This window comes from Sorex fumeus, unplaced genomic scaffold (genome assembly GCF_029834395.1).
Source record: "Sorex fumeus unplaced genomic scaffold, SorFum_2.1 ptg000007l, whole genome shotgun sequence".
NCBI classification, from domain to species: Eukaryota; Metazoa; Chordata; class Mammalia; order Eulipotyphla; family Soricidae; genus Sorex; species Sorex fumeus.
In genome coordinates this window covers 9,865,571-9,874,881 of record NW_026606064.1, presented here as the reverse complement: position 1 = coordinate 9,874,881, position 9,311 = coordinate 9,865,571, and the positions used below count along the sequence as shown (strand labels likewise).

At 62.3% G+C, this 9,311-nt stretch overlaps 2 protein-coding genes across 2 annotated transcripts; both read right to left on the bottom strand.

Moving 5' to 3' along the window:
- Positions 1-71: 71 nt before the first annotated feature.
- Positions 72-659, bottom strand: FREY1 (Frey regulator of sperm-oocyte fusion 1). Its single transcript, XM_056107430.1, has 3 exons — positions 556-659; positions 350-423; positions 72-193 (listed from the first exon to the last, which is right to left on the bottom strand). The coding sequence occupies exons 1-3, from the start codon at positions 657-659 to the stop codon at positions 72-74; spliced, it is 300 nt and encodes a 99-aa protein (XP_055963405.1).
- A 2,055-nt stretch (positions 660-2,714) lies between these two features.
- Positions 2,715-8,814, bottom strand: PEX16 (peroxisomal biogenesis factor 16). The gene is made up of 11 exons (XM_056135489.1): positions 8,543-8,814; positions 8,291-8,326; positions 7,575-7,651; positions 7,154-7,287; positions 6,890-6,990; positions 5,739-5,819; positions 5,500-5,652; positions 5,332-5,404; positions 5,126-5,245; positions 3,182-3,246; positions 2,715-2,818 (listed from the first exon to the last, which is right to left on the bottom strand). Exons 1-11 carry the CDS (start codon positions 8,652-8,654, stop codon positions 2,760-2,762), a joined length of 1,011 nt encoding a protein of 336 aa, XP_055991464.1. The 5' UTR covers positions 8,655-8,814; the 3' UTR covers positions 2,715-2,759.
- Positions 8,815-9,311: the final 497 nt, after the last annotated feature.

The window sequence follows — 9,311 nt, the reverse complement described above, 5'->3', positions numbered from 1 at the left end:
CGGGCCCGGGAGCAACCAAGCGCCTGCTGCACAAAATAACTTTATGGTGGGGGCAGGGGGGATGCATCTCGTCACAGGTTTGCATAGTAGTAATAGTCGGCCATGTTCGGCCCGTCCCGCTTGCGCTGCTGGGCCCGTGAGAGGAGGGGTCGAGGCCCTCGGGGCCAAGGGTGCTTGGGCCGAACCCCGTAGTCTAGAGGAAGGAGAGAGGTCACCTGGGGAGGAGGTTGGGCATCCCTTGAGGTGCCCTTGAACAGTGGGGGCTGGGGTGGCAGGCCCCTGAGGCTGGAGCTGGGTACCCTCCCCCAGGACCTGTGGGGTGGGAGTGGGGACCGGGGCTCGATACTACCGTCCACCAGGCCGGAAAGTGGGTCTGAGAGCTGCAGGGGGGCTGCCAGTTCCTCGGGTTCGTCCTGCTGAGGCCTGTGGGAGATGTTGGGAGTGCTTAGCCCTGGGTCTGAGGCCACTGCCACCTGGTAAGGGGGCGGGGGGGGGGCCCAGGTGGGCCTCTGGGGAGGTGGCCACACCCCTACCCTGTGGGTCCCCAGGAATTACATCAGCGGCTGGGGGCGGAAGAGCGCAGCCGCCAGGACAAGGTACAGGAGGAAGAGACTCAGCCCGGCCCTGGGGTACAGAGCCCCCAGCACGGGGAGAACCATCTCCCGCTCTGTCTCTGACCCAATGGAAGCGGAATCTGTTGTGGGCCCCCCCACCACCTCAGAGCACCTCACAAAGGGGGTCCATTCCGTCCTCTCCTCGGGAGCTGCGGGGCAGGGCAACCCGCGTTGTGGGTCACCGGATTCCAAGCTTGTTCTGAGGCCACTTCACCCTGGGACTCCTGGAGCCGCGGCACGAGCCCAGCCCGACATGCGGGCCCTCTGTGAGGGAGTCTTTTTTTTTCTTTTTTTTTGCTTTTTGGGTCACAGCTGGCGATGCACAGGGGTTACTCCTGGCTCTGCTCTCAGGAATTACCCCTGGCGGTACTCGGTGGATCCTATGGGATGCTGGAGATCGAACCCGGGTTGGCCGCGTGCAAGGCAAATAAATGCCCTACCCGCTGTGCTATCACTCCAGCCTGAGGGACAGTCTTGACCCTTCCTGAGGCCTAGCTGTCCCCTCCTTAGGCTGCCTTCCTATTCCGTTCCCCACGCCCCCTCCCCAGGTTCTGATTCTGTAGGCAGGCCTGGGTGTTTCAAGCCCCTGGTTCGTGAATCAGAACCCAGGGAGGGGAGTGCACTTCGGGACCCCCCCTCCTAGAGCCCCCCAGCCCTCACGATCTCCGATTGGCTGCCCTGGTCCTGACTGACCTCCAGGACTGTTGTTACTCCTAGTGTGTCCAGTCCACCACCCCCTTCTAAAGCTCCAGGAGACCTTCTCATGATCACTCCCCTTCTAGGTTCTGAACAGCTGTCCCCCCAAAGCTGCCAGCACCAAGCACCCCAAGTGGCTCACCTCCAACCCCCTAACTCGGCCCCCTCTTCACTGTCCACACCCAGTATCCAGGGCCTTGTGGGTTCTGCTGAGTCAGCGCCCCAGTTTCTCCCACTGTGAGATCGACACAGCATATCGGACCCCTGATCCCTACTGCTGACCCCTTGCCGTGGCCTCGAGCCTGTGCTGCTGGCCAGTGGCCAGTGCTGAGCCTCACTGGGCTCCTCCTGGTGTGCCTGGCAAGAGGCTGTGTGGGTTTCCCCACTGGACGCCTGCCTGCACAAGGGTCTGCTGCCGTCCCTGGCAGGAAGCACCCTTCCGGCCCTCCCCTCCCCCCACCTTCGGGCCCACGAGACCACGCAAGTTAGACCTGGGTGTTGGGGGGCCGGGGTGTGCCCTCACCCTGGGGCCTGAAGGTGAGGCTGGCTGGACATCACTGCAGACAGCCCCTGGGGGTTCGCAGGGGTGTGAGGGACCCCGGCTTGTACTCTGCACCTACACCTTTCTCCCACTCAGGCTCCAGCCCTCAGGACTGGCCCTGGCTGGCTGATAGTGACTTTCAACCCACTGAGACCCTTTCACTCTCAACTAGAGGTCAGGGCTGGAGCAGCAGTACAGCGGGGGGTGAGTGTCTTGCACATGGCACGGCAACCCAGGTTTGATCCCTGGCATGCCATATGGTCCCCTGAGCACCGCCTGCGTGGTCCCTGAGTGCAGAGTCAGCAATAACCTGAGCATTGCTGGGTGTGGCCCCCAAACAAGACCAAAAAAAAAAAAAAAAAAAAAAAAAAGCAAAACCAAACATCAACTAGAGGTGGGGCTGGAGTGACAGCACAGCGGATAGGGCGTTTGTCTTGCACGCGACCAACCCAGACTCGATTCCCAGCATCCCATATGGTTCCGCAGCACCACCAGGAGTAATTCGTGAGTGCAGAGCCAGTAGTGATCCCTGTGCATCACTGCGTGTGACCCCCCAAAAAAAAATCAACTAGAGGTGACTGTCTCTCAGCACAGTCTCCCGTATACCCCATTCTTCAGGTTCCACGGTGAGGCCCAGATACCACCGGTCACAGCCATGAGCAGCAGCTTCTCCCTCACTAAGGAACTGCACCCACAGCCAGGACAGACTGAGGCCCAAGGACAGGCTATTGGGGACATCAGCAGAGTTTGGGCACAGGGCAGAGAAGCCACGTGGTTGGATGCTGCCAGAGTCAGTTTTATTAGGGAAGAAGGGCCCAGGAGTGGGCCCGAAGGATCCAGACACACCCTGCCCAGAGCAGAAGAGCATGTCACCGCTCCCTCCCTGTACCCGTCCCCCAAGATGTCCGTTAGCCCCAACTGTAGAAATAAATTTTCTGCCAGGTGGGCAAGTATTCCATGAGCGGCCCTGCAGGGAGAGATCAAGAGGGACACATTCAGGGTGGAGGGCGGATTCCAAAGCCCTGCCGAGCTGCTGACAGCCTGGCCGAGGGGAGCCCTGAGGAGGCCGATCCTGCACCCCGGAAGTGGTCTTCTGGCTCTGGCCTTCGAGGCCGCAGAAATGCTGACAGCCCAGCGGGGTCTGACGCTTCCGCTTCCGTGTGGACTCCCTCCGTCTCACTCGCCCCGGGCCACTCACCCACCCGCCCGGCCTCCGGGCTCCCCCAATGCTGCCTGGGCTCCTGATGACAAGGAGACATAGACGGGCAGGGACGAGGGTCACGCATGAGACAGGCACTCAGGCTCATCATCACCCCCACCCCACACTTACTTGCAACCAGGCCAACGCCCGGGACGTGGTTGGTCAGCAGCCGGAGCAGGAGGAGGATTCTGGCCCTGAAAGTGGGAAGAGGGCAGGCTGAGTGTGTGTGTGTGTGTGTGTGTGTGTGTGTATGTGTCTATTCTGGGCAGGCTGAAAGTGTGTGTGTGCGTGTATTGTGTGTGTGGATTCTGACCCTGAAAGGGGAACAGCAGGCTGAGTGTTTGTGTTTGTATATGTGTTGTGTGTGTGGATTCTGGCCCTGAAAGGGGGGACAGAGCAGGCTGAGTGTTTGTGTGTGTGGATTCTGGGCAGGCTGAGAGAGAGAGAGAGAGAGAGAGAGAGAGAGAGAGAGAGTGTGTGTGTGTGTGTGTGTGTGTATTCTGGCCCTGAAAGGAGGAACAGAGCAGGCTGTGTATGTGTGTATGTGTGTGTGTGTGTGTGTGTGTGTGTGTGTATTCTGGTGTATTCTGGGCAGGCTGGGAGTGTGTGTGTATTCTGGCCCTGAACGGGGAAATACAGCAAGCAGAGAGAGAGAGAGAGAGAGAGAGAGAGAGAGAGAGAGAGAGAGAGAGAGAGAGAGAGAGAGAGAGAGACTGCAAATGGAGGTGCCTGCTACAAAGCTGTCCTGATCTGCCACAGAAGACCAAAAGTGGCTGGTGTGAAGCCAGGTGCAGGGCAGCCTCCCGCCCTGCCTTGCTCTGAGCCCCATGTTGGTAAGACCAGAGGAGCTGCAGGTGGGAGGGCTCCTGGAGGTGGGCAGACCTGCCTTTGAGGAGCCTCTGAGGCAGCTGGGAAGGCTGGTGGGGGCAGTCTGGGGGTGCTGTCGGCTCAGATGAGGCAGAGGCTGAGCAATGCTATCCCAGTAGTAGCTGGTGAGGAAGGACGACACAGGACAAGAGAGAAGTGCTTGCACATAGCAGGCCTGCCCGTCTGGAGAGAGTGGTTTAGGTCCCCAGGACCACTGTCAGTGGGGGATGGGTTCTGTGACCCCCAGTTCATAGCTGAGGAGATGGGTGCAGCATTCAGTAACTGGCCCATGGTCACCCGGGAGGCTACAAAGGCCCCAGTGACAGCAAGAAATGAGAGACACACACCTTCCTTGGATGCCCTCAAATCCTCCTCCTCCTCCCCAGCCCCGTCCCGTCTTCTGGGGAAACGGCTCTGGGGTGGTTGGCGATCAGTCCCCGCTACTCATGTGGGCTCATATGCACCAAATTCAGCCTCTGAGACACTTCCTCAAGCGCATGCCACAGGACCTGGCTTTTCTACCCCAGGCAGGGCTGACAGTTGCTAAGGTGGCACTAAGGTGGTGGGAACGGGGACGCCTCATCCTTGGAAGTACAGGTGGTGAGGCGGCTCGTGCAGAGCAACCCGACCCCAGCCCAGCCTCTCGGCATGCTCAGACCCAAACACAGGTTGCAAGGGGGCCTGTTAGCCTGTGGCCTCTCCCTCTGGCCCTCTGCAGCCCGTCTGCCCTGAGTCACCCTCGGCGGAAGTCTCTGAGAGACTCGGCCCCCAGCAGGCCTCTCTGTGGCTGGTGGAGTCGGGGAGCGCCGGACCTCACAGGCTGAATGAGAACCTAGATGAGGAGGCTGGAGCCATAGCAGAACGGGTAGGACGTTTGCCTTGCACGGGGCCGACCCGGGTTCGATCCCCAGCATCCCATATGGTCCCCCGAGCACCGTCAGGAGTAATTCCTGAGTGCGTGAGCCAGGAGTAACCCATGAGCATCATCGGGTGTGACCCCCCCCCCAAAAAAAAAAAAAGCCAGATGAGGGCTCAGGGTCTGCCCCATGCTCCCTGGGGTCCTAGAAGCTTCCCGGCCTCGCCGGACCACCTCCGATATCTCCCCTCTGATGAGGATGCAACTGGAAGGCAGTGACAGGAAGGGCTTTGGTGGTGGCCCCAGCCTCCCGCCCACCCCCGCCATGGGGCCCTGTGCTGCTCGCTCACTCGGAGAAGCGGTCATAGAAGGGCGAGCGCAGGAGGTAGTAGAGCAGGAGGATGGTGCGACGCCGCAGTTCCTGCCGCTCCCGCCGTGTCAGGGTCTTCCTGTCACTCAGGAGGCTCAGGCTGTGGGAGGCAGGGGCAGAGTCAGGGTCAGACACAGGGTGGAGTTGCGTTTGGGGGTGGGGGGGCCGAGGTGGACCCAGGCTCACCTGGTCACATCCACGACCCCAGACAGGAGCCAGGGCGTCCACGACCGCTGACCGCAGAGGCCCAGGCTAATCACTGACGACCAAGGCGTCAAGGATGTCTCGGGCACAGGGTCTGCCCGTCCCCAGCCGGCCCGTCCCCGCCCGCCCCGCGGTGCCAGGCGAGGATACAGTGCAGCAGGGGCCGGGTGATGTACAAGGACTCGGCGATTGTCTCCTGCAGCCCCAGCGGGGTGGGGTTGACGCTCAGCTCCTCTGGGGGCGGCTTCTTCGGCACCTCCCGCTGCTGGGGGGCCCCCCAGTGCCTTGAGTGCAGGGATGGGGCTAGAACACAGGGCAGCAGGTGAGGGGTCCCTCCCCAGCCCCGGGGAGTGGGGCGGGTGCCCAGGTGAGCGGCGCCCGGCACTTACTGTTGTGGAGGGTGCGCACCACGCGGCTCGACCGTTTCCCCACGTACGACTGCTCCGGGCTGTTGGGGCTGTGGTCATTATCTGCAGGAACAGAGCAGAAGGCCATTGCGTCAGAAAGCTTCCCACTGGGCAAGCCCTGGATGAAGGGACAACGAATGGGCAGGTACGAGGCAGCGGCCTGGCCTGGGGAAGGGGCACATGGCCTCTGGCATGGCCTGGGAGGAGAAGGGCGGAAGGGGGTCCCGGGCACAGAGGGCTGTGTCTCCTCAGCCCCTGCTTGACCTCCAACATGTCAGCGAGGAGAAGGCCGAACATGGTCCCATGGGGGCTGGAGCGATAGCACAGCGGGTAGGGTTTGCCTTGCACACGGCTGACCCGGGTTCGATTCCCAGCATCCCATATGCTCCCCTGAGCACCGCCAGGAGTAATTCCTGAGTGCATGGGCCAGGAGTAACCCCTGAGCATCGCCAGGTGTGACCCAAAAAGGAAAAAAAAAAAAAGATCACACCCAGAAAGTGTGGGCCTGTGACCCTCTTTCCCTCTTGGGCCCTGGGGGCACCTGACTGCATGTGTTATGGCTCCTGACACAGTCTGGGTCGAGGCTGGTCGGACCCCAGCTCCTGTGGGGTTCCCTTTCTCATTCTGCAGCCCACCATGGACTCTGAGGCCCCCTGGTCTCCAACTTAAGTTCTCATTCACCCCTAACCGAGTCTTCCTTTTTCATCCCTCTAAAAGTTGAGGTGGGGGGCCAGAGCGATAGCACAGCCGGGTAGGGCGTTTGCCTTGCATGCGGCCGACCCAGGTTCAATCCCCGCATCCCATATGGTCCGCCGGCACCGCCAGGAGTAATTCCTGAGTGCAGAGCCAACAGTAACACCTGATGATCGCCAGGTGTGACCCAAAAAGCAAATAAACAAGTAAAAAACAAAAAAATGAAAGTTGAGATGGGGGCTGGGGATGTGGCTACTGGTACAGTTGTGGGGGAGTCCTCAAATGTGAGACGTTGCACCAGACAGCACCTTCCACCACCACCATCACAAATACATAGGGGGAAGGGAACTAAATGAGACAAATGAAGCTGTGTATGTGCCTACAGGCATTCTACCCCCCTGACCCCCTCCCCACCCCAGCAGAAGGAGGAAGCAGCTTACCCAGGGACTGCGCTTGGGCCTCCCTGTCCAGTGGGACAATGGGTGGCGAGGTCTGGAGGCCAGCCTTGAACCAGATCAGCAGGAACATCCGCAGCACCGCCCTGGGTGGGAGGAGGGCAGGGCTGACGGCGAGGTGGCCAGTGGCTGGGGGACAGGGCAGGGGCATTGGCTGCACACCCTCCACGCAACTGGCCCCGAAGGGGGGGGGTGCCCCCAACCAGGGCCTGCTCCCCCTCCCCCACCACCGCTGAGGTCCCCACATACTTGGCCAGCTGGATGAGGGCAATGACCAGCCAACGGCCCACTTCTCCCCACACCTTGGCGGCCCCCATCTCCATGAAGACCTCCACACACTCCAGCACGCTTAGCCATGTCAGCAGTTTCTGTTGCGACAGTGGCTGCAAGAACCCAGGTCAAGAGGTTGGTGGTGGGGAAGGGGGGGCTGAGGGTGGGAGTCCCCTGCATTACAGACCCCTCACCCTGAAGTTGGGGGGGGACCCGCTGGAAGCAGGTAGGGGCAGACCTCTTTTCCATGCCTAAGTGATCACAATGCCGGAGAGTGGGCCACTCTGACTCTTCATCCCAGCTGGGGGACATGAGTCCAGAGAGGCCAGCCCCAGGCCTGCCCCCCACCCCGGGACGACCGCAGGGGCGCACCCCCCTCCCTCCCCGGCCGGCTGCTCACCACGGGCAGGTTCTTGCGCAGCTCCTTGCGGAGGATGCCGTCGTTGAGCAGCACCAGCAGGTTGGAGGCCGAGTAGACTGCGGGCGGAGTGGGGTGTCAGCGCCCCCGCCCCTTTCCCAGCCTGGTGGAAGGCAGCCTGCACCCTACTAGAAAGGGAGCCCCGACGCGGGGCTGGCTGTCGCGGCCTGCCCTGAACTGCCCACCGGGATCCAAACCGTCAACCACGTGGGGTGCCGCCCCCTGGTCTTTGCTCCTTCTGCAGCCTGTCCCCGTGGGAACCCAGCCTGCTTGGCTGGATGGTCACCTCTGTACTCAGTGGGCAAAGACATAGCCAGCCGCCCACGGTCTGCTCCTGCAACGTGGGGGATGGGGCTCTGCCTATTCCAGTCCAGGGCATCCTGGGTGGCAGTTCCCCACCCTTCACTGAACCTCGGCTCCCGGTAACTGGACACTGGGGACAGTCTCAGTCCCCACTTCCTCTGTCTTGAGGGAGAACACCTGGGCCAAGGCGGGCAAAGCACTGAGCCCTGTCACCTGAGCCCGGCAAGGTCCCAGCCTGGAGGGTGGGGGTGGCTGGCTGGGGCACTGCATCTTAACACCTTAATCCCATTCCGCACCCTGGCAGGATACCCTCACGGGCCCCCTCCTTCCTCCCGCCCGTCCCTCCCCCACCTCCCCGCGATCTGGCTGCCCCTGCCCCTGTCCCCAGAGCTCACCCAGCTCGGACAGCTCGTGGGAATCCGCGAAGCGACCTGGGGAGAAGGCACAAAGGGAGGCAGCGGGTGAGCCTGCTGTCTCCCCCCCTCCTGGGGCTCCCGTCCCGTCCCGTGCGTCCCCCGCCCCACGCCCGACGGGAACTTGGAAGGAACGTGTCAAACACAGCCACCACTCCCCTGACTCCGCAGGGAAAGGGGGGGGGTCTAGTGAGGTCAGAGCCCCGAAGGAATGGGTCAGAGGTCAGGCGGCACCTGCCAGCAGGTAACTGAGGCCCCGCACTGCCGTCTCCAGCTGGGCCGTGGCGGCCGGGTGACGAGTCACGTACTCCTGGTAGCGGAGACCCAGGAGCCGCAGCTTCTCCATCCTGCCCTCCCGACCGGCCAGACCCGCGCACCGACGGCCGGTCCCTGGCTGCGGGCCCTGCTTCCTGCGCCCTCCTTCCTGCTTCCGGCCGTAGGCCCGCCCCTCGGTGGCGAGACTTCCGCAGGCCAAGGGAGAGCCAGTGAGTCTCCCTCCCCCCCGTTTCTTGAATCTCCGCCCACTCTGGGTGGAGCTTTAGCCACCGCCAACCTAATCCCGCCTCCCCAGCGGCTCCGTCCAGCCATTGGTTTAAAGCGCTCTCCGCCCCGCCCCCTTCCTTTCCCGGCTCCCAGTTGGCTGCCCTCGCGCCTGCACAGTCACAGCTTTAGGCGCGCTCCCGCCGCCGGCTCATAGGTTCGGTCCAGGGCAGGCAGCGGGCGGCCGCGAAGGGTTCCAGCGTAACGCGGAAAGGCTCGAACGGGAGCAGCAGCTTTTCAGAGACGGGGCGGGAGTGCGCGGCCTGGAGACCCGGGGAGACGCGGGGTGGCCCACGTTTGGTTTGGCTACTGGCCTCGTCTCTCCTCCCCCCTTCAGAGGCAATGCTGAAGAAACTGAGGCAACCTCTGGCGTCCAGTCCTCCCACGCCCCGGTCCCACCTCCAGCCTCTGTGTGTCTCCCATTTTTCTCGAAGGAAACCCTGCCCGGGCTTCTGCCCTCGGC

What these genes read in the sequence shown, in the direction of transcription:
- FREY1 (XM_056107430.1), bottom strand. Translation starts at nt 659, where the DNA reads ATGGTTCTCCCCGTGCTGGGGGCTCTGTACCCCAGGGCCGGGCTGAGT. An exon ending in TTCCGCCCCCAGCCGCTGAT is followed by an intron (nt 424 to 555) that starts GTAATTCCTGGG and finishes CATCTCCCACAG; the next exon opens with GCCTCAGCAGGACGAACCCG. An exon ending in ACTTTCCGGCCTGGTGGACG is followed by an intron (nt 194 to 349) that starts GTAGTATCGAGC and finishes TCCTTCCTCTAG; the next exon opens with ACTACGGGGTTCGGCCCAAG.
- PEX16 (XM_056135489.1), bottom strand. Translation starts at nt 8,654, where the DNA reads ATGGAGAAGCTGCGGCTCCTGGGTCTCCGCTACCAGGAGTACGTGACT. An exon ending in GGCCCAAGCGCAGTCCCTGG is followed by an intron (nt 5,820 to 6,889) that starts GTAAGCTGCTTC and finishes CTGTTCCTGCAG; the next exon opens with ATAATGACCACAGCCCCAAC. An exon ending in CACCCGGCCCCTGCTGCACT is followed by an intron (nt 5,405 to 5,499) that starts GTATCCTCGCCT and finishes CTTGGTCGTCAG; the next exon opens with TGATTAGCCTGGGCCTCTGC.